We start from the raw sequence: 13,521 nt of genomic DNA, 5'->3' as shown, positions 1-13,521 counted from the left end.
CCAATATATGTGACTGTTTAACTGGCCAAAGAATATGAGATCACTGTAGTTGATCCATAGTGATTGATCCCTTGTTAGCGTTTGGGGGCAGAATTTATTAAAGAGGCCTATTGCTTCAATTCTGTCCAATTGAAAGGGGTGCAATCTTTTTTCCTTCCCTGATTCTTGAAAGGATTTTATTTTTATATTGGGATGATTTATATCCCAGGATGGGTGAACTTCCATATGGATATATTTATTTTGATATAGTGCTAGAACATTATCACCCAGTTTGGAAAATGTGGGATCCCATGTAATGAATAAATGCAATTTTTTTCAATGAACTATATAAGTAAAGTTACTTGGAAAACATAAATTTATTGGTATGTCTGAAAAAAATCACTGTTCATTAGATGGATATTAGATGTAAGATATTTACTTTTTATAAGATACCATATTTCTTATGTAAGGGATTGGAAAAAGTTATCAGCAAGTTTACATGATTCTTGTTGATTACTTTTTTGACTTCCATATTATTGTTCTCTCTTCCTTATTCTCTACCCCAATAATTATAACTTTGGTATTAACAGAAGTCTTACACAAACCGCCTAGCGTCAATTAACCAGTACTAAGGATCATGGGAAATTCTGTTCCATTGCCACAAATGTTAGTGAGGTGTTGCATCTAGTAGTAAGACCTTCACGTGCATTCATACCATCATGCCATTCCTTTTGGGATAAATAATATTACACAAATAAAAAATAATATTGAGCAAAATAAATTAAAAGCAGGAGACAAAAGGATATTAGGGGGAATATTTATGACTTGTGTTTCTCATTATTGCGAAGAGGGTGAAAGTTGCACTCTTGTGCCTTGTATATTTAGAAACACAGGTAGTAAACTGTTCCAAAAGAAAGACGTCTGCTTCTGTCTGGAATAATAAATGCACGTTTAGTATTCAATTTTATTTTTATTTGATAAAATCCCTTTAACTAAATCTTTAAAAAAGATAAATCTGGCAGCTAAGGAAATAAAAAACAAACAAAATTCTTAGCCAGAATATGGGAATCTTGTTTTATTCTGTCATATTTTAATGTCTTTTTTCTTGGTGTTTGTTGCAACCACTGTTATTTTTGTCAAACCTAGAATGTGGCAAGATTCCACATAACCTGCATATCCTGAACCAGTGCATATCATTCCATTGGAGTTTGGACTTCTGTATTTTACAATGTGGTCTCTTGCTAAAATAATTATCAATATGCTTTTTAAATCGTATGTTTTAAGATAAAATGACTTCGAATATTGAAAAATGCAATTTAAAAAGTGGGAAAGAAAGGCTTGAGTGAACTCATTTGAAAGAAGTTACACGGAATAACAACAAATTATTTGTTTACTGTAGTTGAAAAGTATAGTTGCAGCCTTATTTATCTTCCACCCAACTATTAGCTTTGAAGACTTTCACCTTTTCTTTGTACCTGTGTAGAATCAGGGTGTCGAACAGTGTATTGGCTGAATAATAACCAGTTTGGCTTAGCTCCATTAGAAAGTTTATGTTGAAAGAGGGGACTTCTTGAATAAGTAATTTGTACTTTATTAATGTATGTGTCAATTTTCAAGGTGTAAAAAATTACAGAAGCATGTTCTAAAAGCTGACATACAGGTAATTCTTAATTTATGACAATTGAATTTTGGTAGTAAGTCAGGAAGGTTGTAAAGCAAATCACAATTGTTAAGTGAATCATGTGGTCATTAAGTGAATCTAGCAAGTAGTGGATTTTGCAGTTTTCTGCTGGAAAATGGCAAAAACCCATCACAAATTGAAGTCATGTGACCACAAGACACTGCACATGGTCGTTCATGCAAGTATTGCCAAGCATCCAATATATCATGTGACCACAGGGGGTGCCACATTTTATGACGGTTGGAAGTTCTTTGCAGGCACTTTATTCATTTTACTTAATTGTGAATTATAGTTTAACTTCATAGAGAGAAGAGAATGTGTTTAGCAACTTTGCGGATGCAACAAAAATTCTTGGTGTACCATGATTTTCAAAATGACGAAATTAAAGTTAATATTGATGAATTTTTCCCTTGACTGTAATACCCCACTTTGCCTTCTGTCTTTATCATATTAGTATGGTTTTGTATAATTTTCTCATTTAATTTGAAATGCTTCTTTGCTATGTATTTGGAATCATTGCAAATCCAAATCTGGAATTTGGATAGCAGATGATTGTTTTCCCTAACAGCAAATAATATTACAATCTTTAAATCATTCATGCTGTGAAATTTGTAGGTTTTTTCCCCACTTTGCATAGAACTGAGGTTGTGTCTTTCTGAAAGTTGTCTTACTATATTTATACATCCTTAATTATAAAATAGAATTATGGCAAACATTCTGTGCTGGGGCCTCCTGATCGACTGTTAGCTTGTTTTGAAAGTGCTGGAGAGGCTTCACTTTGAAATTACCAATCCAGCTTTCAAACTAACAAACATGTTACCCAAATATATTCTGGCTATCAGAAACAACATAATGTGATAAAGTTGCTTCGCTCACAGTCACTTGGTTAGTGAGATGGGTGGCATATACGTTTAAAAAATAAAGTAAGAGTCCTACCTTTGGATTAATTGCTTAATTACAGTATTGGTGAACTAGAAATGGATGCCTTCAAAATTATGTCCCTCCAACCTCCCATAGAAAGAACCAGTGAGCCCATTCAGGGGGCTAATATGGGACATTTGCTTTTTAAGCATTTTGTGAATGGACTGTGTAGCTTAGTTCACTCTCTACAGTAAGGCGTGTTTTATCCAAAATGCTAAATCATAAACTGAAGAAATAGCATGGCACACAGCATTACGTTTGACCAAAATCCTGAGAACTTTTCAAATAAGGAAATGAGATAATGCCTCTGTTCCCACAGTGATCATCTATCCCTCTTTTAAAAAAGAATTCTTGTCTTAAAACTAGTAGTGTGAGGTTAAAAAGTGGTTTATTTTCTCTGGAGGAGTCGGCTAGAAACCAAGTAGTGTAATGCTTTAGCCCAGGGAGACAATCCGTCCTTTCTTCCTCTCCCCTGAAATCTAATTTCTTTCTTGCATGTGTCTCTGAGCCCATCTGGGTTCAGCTGGGGGGAGATGATGGAGGTGGCATCTGCACATTTACCAAGCTGCATTAAATCTGCGCAGTGTTGGTGCAAGCTTTCATCTGGTTGGTGGCTTTCTGGTCCCAGGGGCTCAAGTGTTCTCTGTCCTCATTGAGTAGTTTGAGCGAAGCAGGGTGCAATAGAAGAAGAGGCAGCAACAGCTGCTGCTTCTCCTTGAATTGCCCAGTGGAAACGGTCTTCCTTCGCTGGCTTTCTACCAGAGCCCAGCTGCCAAACAATAGTTTGTGCTTTCAAGGCCGTGTGGAGCATCACATGACCTATCCTGCTGCTGGGGTCCCATCCCCATCTGTTCCCTGCACTCTTTCTGGGTTATGGTCAGAGATTATGAGAGTTAACCTCCCTGGCAGGGATGGCGTGGCCCCGCTCTGTGCAGATCAGCCACGTGTGTTCAGAGGAAAAGACACTTCCTGTAGTTTGATCTCAGCGGTTGCTGGCTTGGCTGTAGAGGGATAGTAGGGTTGGGGCGTATGAGCTCAGAGCACACTGGAGAGGGAGGGATTATCATGCAGTTGCCCCCCTTCCCATTCCACCTCCGCTGCTACGTCACCACAACACAACCACTCTGTGCTCTCATCGTGTTGGTGTCATTCATTCAGTGCCAAGATTGCTTTAAAAAATTCCCTTGGCCCCAGTTCAAACAGGAGTACAGCTGGGATGTGTTAGATTTTAGGCAGTCTGCCCTCAATTTGAGAGGAGTTATAAATAGCTGCACTGACTTCCTTAACTAGCACACTCTGAGGTAAAATGCAGGTTAATTACTGTGGGAATCAATTAGAGCTTCTCTCAGTTAAAGAGCCAGTGAGGTTCCTCCTCCCCCCCTCCCCACAAAAAACGTAATTTTTATTATCAGGTTGATGGCAGAGCTGGCCAGGAGAAAAGAAAAGACCCAAGGTGGGATTTGCAGTTTCTCCGTATTCTAAGGATTCTTGACTTCACTTCTGCCTTCTTCAGTGTAACCATCTTGAAAGTGAATCAGAATTCTTTCTTTGGCCTTTGTTTTTGCAATTAGGAGTAACATTAATTATAACATTAAAGGCAGCAATGTCTTTCCAATTTATTTTGGTCTTAGAAACTGGATTTGCAAATTTGCAGTACTGCTACAACAATTTTCACTCCTAGAAAACCATTGTTTGAAACTGCCAAAACCCCTCCCCCCAAAGCAATGATGCCGGTAATAAAGGTAAAAGTTCTATGGCCAGACAGAAACGGGTTACTTGTGAGGCTACTATTTAAATGTTGACCAAGAGGAGGGGATGTGGATTATCTTGCCTTTTTCTGGAAGGAGACCAAATTTGCAAAACAGCTCAGTGCAGAGTTAACTCATGTCAGAGGTAACCAATGTTTTCCCAATATCCTTTAAAACTTTAAAAATTATCAAAACCTCCCCAATATTATATCATGGATAAAGAAGGGGTGTACTAAGAAGCTTCATAAAGAGACAGCTGTTTAGAATGGGGCATGTGGTGCTTGGAGAAATGTGTCCTTGGAAAATAACATGCAAACTGAGCAGAACAGGTTAACATAAATTGATGGGTTGGAAAGGGACAGTACTACTACTTTAAAAAAAAGTCATGGTTTGCCCTTGAACATTAAATATGTCATTTTAAAGATTACTTACACTCACACAGCAGCCTTCCCCAACTTAATGCTCTCCAGCTGTGTTACACTATAATTCTCAGAGTGGATATAATAGAAGCTATAGCCACAACACATCTGGAAGATCCAGCTTAGATATTTGACATTCTTTTCTTGAGAATATCATAGTCATTTTTAGATAGTTCTAGGCACCAAACACCTCTAAATATTTTAAATTCGATCAGTACCCATCAACCCTAACCAGTATTGTAGAAGAGCATGGAGATGGCTTTCACAAATTGCGCAGCATTCATTGGGAAAACAGGAACTTCACCTAGGAACGCAGGAAAGTGTGAAAAAAATAGTTAGGATGTCCCGCTTTGATTTTCTTGAGTATAAAAGGGAAGGAGGGAGGCATTTCTTATCATTGCTGATAAGATTCTGTTGTTATAGCCTTTATCAATAAAATAAGTCCTAGTATTTTTTTCTATTTGTTTCTCAAGCTTTACCTCAAAGGACTGACAGTTGTGAAAATTGTAATCCAAAGTATCTGGAGAGCAAGTGGTTGTCTGCCTTGCATTGTGGATTGAAAATGGGGGGGGGGGGGTTGACTTAGAGCAGGGCAATCAGAGCAGCATTTTCATTGGAACCAGACTAGAATGTGCAAAGAAGAATATGTGGTTAGATCCATATATTCTCCAGCAATTGAGTGAGGGCTTATTTTTTTTAAATTTGCATTCCACTTTTAACATTTTTACAAATAACTTAAGGTGGTGAATGTATCCAATACAACTTCCTCTTTCCATTTTCCCCAGAAACAATAATGCTGTGTGGTGAGCTGGTCTGAGAGAGAGGGACCAGCCAAAGTCACCCAGCCAGCTTTCTAAGGCAGGACTAGAACTGGAACCATGATCTCCTGCTTTGTAGCCTGGTGCTTTAACCACTACTCCAAACTGGCTAGACGAAACTGGCTATTTTCATGTTTTATAATAACCTAGAATGTGTGCTGTTTACTTCATGTTAGGTTTTGGGGAACAGCAATTCTGAGATTGCTTCTGATTTCTTTAAATTTAGTAAGTGATGAGCGTTGTTAGTGGTTAAAAAAAGATCTGGATTCTAGGCCAGTATTTTCCTCATATTTATCTGTGTATGATTAAGACGTGCAATTACGGAAAGTATTTCCCATATATCGGTCTAAGAAAGACTTTACAGCTCTTTACACTTTAAATTCTATTTTATCTTGGATTAGTCTTTAAAATATGTTGGTATATTTTCACTTAATGTTTATTATATGACATAAGACCCTACTCAGTTTTGACAGGGCTTTTTAAATATTAAATTTACATTTAGTTGCAATTTTTCAATGTGAGATAATGACTGCAAAATTGAAGTGAAATCTAGAAGATTTTAGGAATGTCTGGCATACTGACTTAAATATTGAATGTTTCATTCTTCCTATCCTGACCCTTTCAATTTAAATCAGAAACTGTCAGTTTACCATGGATTTAGAAGCTTTTATACAAGTTATGTATAAAAACCTAAATCTATGATAATTATCCAGCTTTTTAACACTGCACTAATACTACCCAGGAGTGAGAAAAGATATGTTAATCTATTTTACAACAATAATTCTCATGTGTTTTCTTTGGGAAACAAACAGCAGATTTTTTAAAATCAAACAGAAAAATGTTTTTTGATCAGGCATACCAACTTAGTGATTTAAAAGACCAGAACTTATTGAAGAGTTATTTGTTGGTAAACTCTATATTGATGTTACTTCCAGATAAAAGAAGGAAGATTCTCAAACAATTAGGGTAGGTTATCATATCATGTCTTAGTGTAGTTGCTGGAAACTAATAAAATCCAATATTTTTGGTCCATCTAGTTTGCTTCAGAGTTTTGATTTTGGCCTAGCTTTCTTAACCTGTAATGATCCTTCGTAATGAAGTTTTGTTTAACATCTGAGTGCTACAGCTAGTGGCAACAATCAACCTTGGCAGATTTCAAAAATGCTAAACAGGATTGGCACTGATTAGCAATTGAATAGGAAACCACTAAGAACCCCAGGGCCATAGACTACAGTGGGAAATCAAAAAGCATCCTGAAAAAAGACAGTAGCAAATTGCTTCCTCCCTGTTGTTAAGAAAACAGAATGGACATGGCTGTTTAATCTCTGGAAGTTGAATTTAACTTAAAGGAGTGTTTAATTGAAAAACTAAAGTAAGAGCACAGTTGCTATTTGGCCAATCTTTATTGATACCGGTTTTCATGGTTTTAGAAGTCAATTAACTTTCAGTGCCAAAAAATTGAGTGCAGAATTTGTATCTGTTCCTTCTTTCCACCACTCCTTTAATTCCCAACCAGCACCATCAGGAAATTTTGATTTTTATTGATTAGGAATTGTAATCCCCAAAATCTGAAGGGCATCAAGTTGGAGAAGGTGTGCAATAGTAACTTATCCTAGGGCTCTCTATAACTCCAGAACAAATAATGATATAATAAAATTCCAAAAGATACCTTTTCCTCTGGCCTTTTTACTTCCTGTTGAATTTTAATGACCGTTAAAGGCTTGTTTTATCTTTCTTTTCCTTTCTTTTGGTTGGCTCTTTTCAATTTCTTCACAAGTAAGTGGCATTATTAGATAGCTGTCTATAGCAATTGGATATTTTATAACTTATACTGATTTTCTTTTCTTAGCCATCCAGTCCAATGGATCAGATGGGGAAGATGAGACCTCAGCCTTACGGAGGAAACAACTTATACACACAACAGCAGGGACCTCAGTCAGGGCAACAGCAAGGCCATGGATATCCAGGACAGCCATATGGGCCACAGACTCCCCAGAGATATCCAGTGGGGACTCTAAGCAGGACGCAGACTGCAATGGGCAGTGTCTCTTATGCACAGCAGGTAAAGAGGAAGGATGCAGTCCTTTGAAAACATATGTTTATTTTCTGTAAACAGTGACTGGATCTCAAAACCTTAAATTTTGGTTTTGAGTGAAGAAACAGGTTGGTAAATATCTCAGTTGTGTCACTAGATTAATTTATTTACTATTATTGTGCAGCTTTGAATCCAAGATGACTAAATGAATCTAGTTACATTATTGTAAGCAAATAAATGAAGAAAACGCCCACCTCTTGCTAGTGCCTTGCTGATGCGCTGGGCTGTCTCATTTTCATGGCATATATCTAGAAGGTGCCGGTTGGGCAAAGCCAGTTGCATTAAATAAACAGAAGTATTTGAGATCCCTATAACAGAACAGTTGTGACCATCCTGTTTACGATATTATAATCATAATTTTGGTCACATCACACAGCCGGACCCAATTTTACGACCATTTTTATCATGGTCACTAAGCAAATCTGGCTTCCCCAATTGAGTTGTTAGAAGCCCTCTGGGAAGGTCGCAAACCATGATTGTGTGACTGAAAGATGCTGTAACAATTGTAAAATGAGCTAGTTGCCAAATGCAGTTATGTGGCTGCAGTGTTGTAACTTTGAGGATGGGTCATAAGTCAAGTATGAGGCTGATGTAACTTCAAACTGTTGTTAAATGAATGGTTATAAGTCTAGGACTACCTGCAATGTATCTCTCTGAGCTCCATTCTTTAGTATCTTCCCGACCAACATTGATTTCTCTCCTTTTCAAAAATTTTCTCTCCCATACAGATACCGCCTTACGGACAGCAGGGCCCTACTGGTTACGGGCAGCAGAGTCAGACCCCTTATTATAACCAGCAGAGTCCTCACCCCCAGCAACAGCCTTCTTATGCCCAGCAGCCCCCCACTCAGGCCCCACATGCTCAGCCTTCTTATCAGCAAACGCAAACTCAGTCTCAGCCTCCCCAGCTTCAGTCATCCCAGCCCCACTATTCACAGCCACAGCCTCAGCCACCCCACCAGCAGTCCCCATCTCCATATCCCCAGCAGTCAGCCCCAGGCCAGCAGCAGCACCCCCAGGGTCAGCCTCCCTACTCTCAGCAGCAGTCCCAGTCCCCTTACCAGCAGCAGCAGCAGCAGCAAGCTCAGCAGTCTGCTACCTCGGCGCTCGCCCAGCCATCGGCAACGTACCCTCCGTCTCAGTCACAGCAGCCGTCAGCCTATTCTCAGCAGCGCTTCCCACCTCCACAGGTAGGTTGTCTTCCATGAACTGCCCCAGTCCTCTGTTTCTGGAAAACTAGTAGCTCGGGTTCTGGGTCAGATCTCTTAATAACTTTTCTGCTTTTCAAGTGGAAATAAAAAGAAATGCAGCTTGGCAAAGGGATGAGTTACTGCTTTGCTGGCTGGGGAATTCTGGGAGTCTTAAAGCTGTCGGGGTTGAGAAACACTGCCTTAAATATTTGAGAACACAATTACTTATCAATACCTGAGTAGCCCATTTGTCAGACCAGGCAGAAAGCCAGTTTAAAACACAGCAAAATAAAACACCACCTTTCATTGTTTGTCTGTGACAGCCTACAGGCAAAAAGTACTTTATCAAGTGCAATTTGATTTAGATACATCAATGCATGCCCTGCCTTTTCTTTTAGGAGCTCAAAGAGGCATACATTGTTCTCCTTTTAGTACCATCCCCTGACCTAGTACAGCTGTAATTTATATATATATATCTGTAAAGCAACACAGGCGAGAGATAATTCCTAGGTTTTTGATGGGGCAGAGTGGGGATTTGAACCTTTTTCTCCTCATTTGCTATGTGATGCTTGTCCTCCTTCACCTTACTTTCAGAGAGAGGTGTCACATGACAAGTAGCAAAGAAGTACTTGGAACACCACAGTTTTAATGTGACGAAAAGTGAGGATTGGAGAATGTTCTTACACTAATGCAAAACCCCAGTGAAGGAAAATGAAGTAGGCGATTTGAAGAAATTGGAGCTTGTCTGTTCAAAACTCTTCCATGTGCATCTTTGCGAACTAGGGCAGTTTCTGCAACACTGTACTTGCTGACCTTGAAAGGCATAAAGCTAGGGAAGGCTAATACCATCGCGTATTTGTTTTCTCTGCATGGTGAATTGTTGCAGAAGAGGTCTTGACTAGGTCTCCCAAACATCTAGCTTGCGCCAAGAGAAAAAGAAAGATTCAAGCATTTGCGTTGTCTCCACTATATCTCTGGAGTAGGGATCAAAAGGGGGCAGTGAGTTAACCACTGAATGCCTGTTGTGTTTCCAAGAAGCACAGAAAGGCAGGTTGTTAAGCTTTGTTCATTGGGTATAGTTTTTTTTTAATAATACAGAAACACATACCCATGGGCACTCTATATCGATAAGGCTACTATCTTAAATCAGAGAGAAAATACAAAATTATGTCCTTGCTGATCCTGGATTGATGGAATAACAGTCCGTCTTATCTGGTTGATTGGATGTACCATAGATATATTTTTTAAATTTTTTATTTTATTTTAATTCCATTTATATCCCGCCCTTCTCCGAAGACTCAGGGCGGCTTACAAGCTTAGCATTTTGCTCCTTGGCTACTTATTGATGTCATTTGCTGTGCAAGAGCAAGAAATAGTGACTCAACATGGGAAGTTAGGAAGGATTTTTAACATTATTATGTTACACTAATTTTTAATATCTGCAGTTGTTTATAATACCTACTTGTAACTGTTGTCACCACTTGGGCAGTTGAACCGAGCCAAGGAAGACAGATGACTGTACAATAATTTAGACTGTGATAAAAATAATATTTCTGTGGGTTTCTCCCCCCCCATTGGTTGGTTTTTTATATTCTAGGAGTTGTCACAGGACTCATTTGGTTCCCATGCATCGTCTGCCACATCAATGGCTTCCAGTAAAGGGCAAGAAGATGTGAGTTTGAATCTGCAGTCAAGACCCTCTAGCTTACCGGTGAGTCAAAGAGAGATGCGTTGGAATTAGACAATGGAGGCAAAACAGGACACTTTATTGTGCATTACCTTATCTTGGAAAAATTGGGGAAAAAATTGGATGCATCATGTAATTCTAAATTACTGAATAAAAGTCAGGTTTTTTTTTACTTAAATGGAAGAATTTTGCCTGAAATATAAGAGGTATGATTTTGCTGTATTTTCAGTCTGTATTAAACTCACAGTATGAAATTTCTATTGCGTTGTATAATGGTACAGTTTCATTCTATTGATTTAATTTCTGCTAGAGCTAAACTCCATTAGTTAATTGTATTAACTTGCTTAACTTGATTTTTTTTTTGCAGATGAGAAAAATCATTCCGATGTGATCAATTGTTGCATCTTTAGTTCAAAAATATATGTTATATTTGTATGTGCCTAGCACCTAAATTATGACAAAGAGGTTATACTATTCATTTTTTGGTGATATCCCTGAGCTGCATGCAGTAGATGGTGATATGATGGACCATCACATATATATCAGGGTTGTCAAACTTGCAATGTCATGTAATGTGTCACGACGTATCATGACCTTTTTTTCAATTGCTGGCAATGGGGTGGGCGCGATTTCAGCATGACGCATACGACACCCCTGACATATATAGTTCTCTATTTATGGCCTTTGCTATATCTTTTGTGTTTTGTGAAGAGAATAATTAGTAGGCTAATGGCTTCATATGTATAGCTCTTTCCTGCTCCTCAAAGGACAGCCTTTGTAATGTGTGAAAAAACTACTTAGTGCCTCGGCCTTATGCCAAGTTTCTCCTCAAGAGATTACCTCCAGCATCTCAAATGAGTTTAAGCTGCTGACCTGGAATTGGTTTCTTCCACTTGTACTAGAGTGTTTGGCTTTCAGAATAGTGCACCTCTCAAAACTGTAGTTGTGAGAACAAAATGTAAAAGAGCTTGGTGGTTTGCAAAGGTTTAAAAAAGGTTTACTAGGTGTTTCTTTGAAAAGGCAGTCAACATTGAATATTTCAATCATATAGATAAATAGAGGGATGCAAGTTGCAGTGTGCAGAGAAGCTTAATGTTCACACCAGTAATGGGATGCAGGGCAGGTAACCTCTTCCTCAGATACTGACTAAAAAGAAATATTTCTTCCATGATCAGCTGATTTGCTTCACAATACCTCGTTCCCTACATAGTCTTCCCAGTTGGCATAGCTAATAGTCATTGTATATTCCTAGTTTTGGCTACAGAAGAGACTGATGTAGTTAGTGCTAAACAGAGACAGAGGTTGTGGTGTTATATATACTCATATAGTCAGTGATTTACCAGTAGTTGGAATTAAGTTTCTCTTAGTTGAGTGACTTCAGTTTAAAGCAGAATATTGTGCATTCAGATTTTTATGTCTAAATGGTAGGCAACATTACATAATCTATTGGAATTCAGCTGCCTTTCCAAATTATCTCCAGGATTGGTTGCTGAACAAAGTTCCCAATTCCTTTTGTTCAGTGGCATGGATAAGCGCTCCAGGTGTTTGGGGCTATAATTCCTAGCTTTTCGTTATTAATCCTTTAACTTCAATACGAGTTGATATATAGTATATGCAGAGGTACCAGATTATTTGATCCTCCTTAAAGTAATAATAATAAAAATCTTTCCAGTACAGTGATTCTAGGATTCAGTTTCCTTCCACTGTATTTTTCTCTAAATCGCTTTGGAAATCAGTGGCACAATGTACAGACGTTGCTTACTCCTACATAAATGTAGTCATTTGTGCTTATCTGAGAGCCTGCAGTGCAGCAGGTCTGAGGGTTAGGTGGATAATACTAAGGTTGGGGTGTGGATCCCTAATTACTTCTATGAGAAGTCAGAAGAGGATCCTACAGTAGTCTCCACTCATAGCTGCACGTAGGATCCTGGGAAAAGAGCGTAGAAAGGGTCCCAGAATAACAGTGGTAGTAGATTATAGTAGATTAAAGTAATTTGGAGGTCAGCTGCCTTCCTGTGTCATTTCTCCAGTTCCAGACTCTTTGGGGGCGGTATGGGGGGTTTCGTTTGGTGTTAGGTGATGAAAGCTTTTGCTACCAACTTCCCAAATGAACCAGGGCTTTTCCTTCTCCCACAGTCCAGTCCTAGTGTTATCCACCTAACCCTCAGGCCTGCAGCAGTGCAAGCTCTCAGATAAGCACAAATCACAACATTTATGTAGGAGTAAGCAACACCTGTACATCGTGCAACTGATTTCTGAAGTGACTTACAGAAAAAGACACTGGAAGGAAACGTGACTCCTAGAATCACTGAGTTGGAAAGATTATTTCCTTTACTTTATCTGCAGAGAAAGGCTGAGTTTTTGTGAGTGTTGAAGACACAATTTTGTATCTCATTGCCCAGATGGTCAGTAAGTATGCAGAGCCCAACACAACGTCCTTCGGGTGATGGTCTCTTTTCTCATCCCAAATTTACCCTGCAGATGCTTGGTGCAGTGAGGCTATCATTTAGATCCGTGGTGGCACGCAGAGCCCTCTCTTTTGGCACGCACGCTGTTGCCCCAGTCCTAGGCCTTCAGCTGGGTTTTATAAAACCTTTTCGCTTTAGGCCTCGACTGCCGTGTGCAAAAAAAAAAAAAAGTTCAATCAATCAATTTCAACTTCTGGGGGGGGGGGGAAGATCTCACAAAGTTGGAATTGATTGATTGAACTTTTTAGTCCCACCCAGTCTGCCGTTACCACTCCAGCCATGCCCACCTAATGGGCCACGCCCACCCGGCACCAGATGATACATAAGTGGGTTTTGGGTTGCAGTTTAGGGACTTGGTCTTTAAAAGGTTTGCCATCACTGATTTAGATTGTAGATGGCTGTGCCCTGGGGATTCACATTTCTTATTTGACTCCTATGTCTAGGTTTATCTATCTTACTATGTTTTTTTAAATGTAACAGAAAAACCCAGCCTGCCCATATCGATGTGCTGTGTA

General features: G+C 39.0%; 1 protein-coding gene across 1 annotated transcript in view; it reads left to right on the top strand.

Moving 5' to 3' along the window:
• The window catches only part of ARID1A (AT-rich interaction domain 1A), a gene marked incomplete at its 5' end in the record, with an annotated part of 89,941 nt that overhangs the window by 22,545 nt on the left and 53,875 nt on the right, over nt 1-13,521 (top strand). The window contains 3 exons of the mRNA XM_081335033.1: nt 7,416-7,628; nt 8,390-8,851; nt 10,449-10,562. Coding sequence (XP_081191159.1) covers nt 7,416-7,628; nt 8,390-8,851; nt 10,449-10,562 — 789 coding nt within the window. The remainder of the gene's footprint in view (nt 1-7,415; nt 7,629-8,389; nt 8,852-10,448; nt 10,563-13,521) is intronic.

This window comes from Vipera berus (assembly GCF_964194415.1).
Source record: "Vipera berus genome assembly, chromosome: 9".
NCBI lineage: Eukaryota > Metazoa > Chordata > Lepidosauria > Squamata > Viperidae > Vipera > Vipera berus.
Note: the sequence above shows the minus strand (reverse complement) of the source record. Positions and strands in the feature narration are given on the sequence as shown.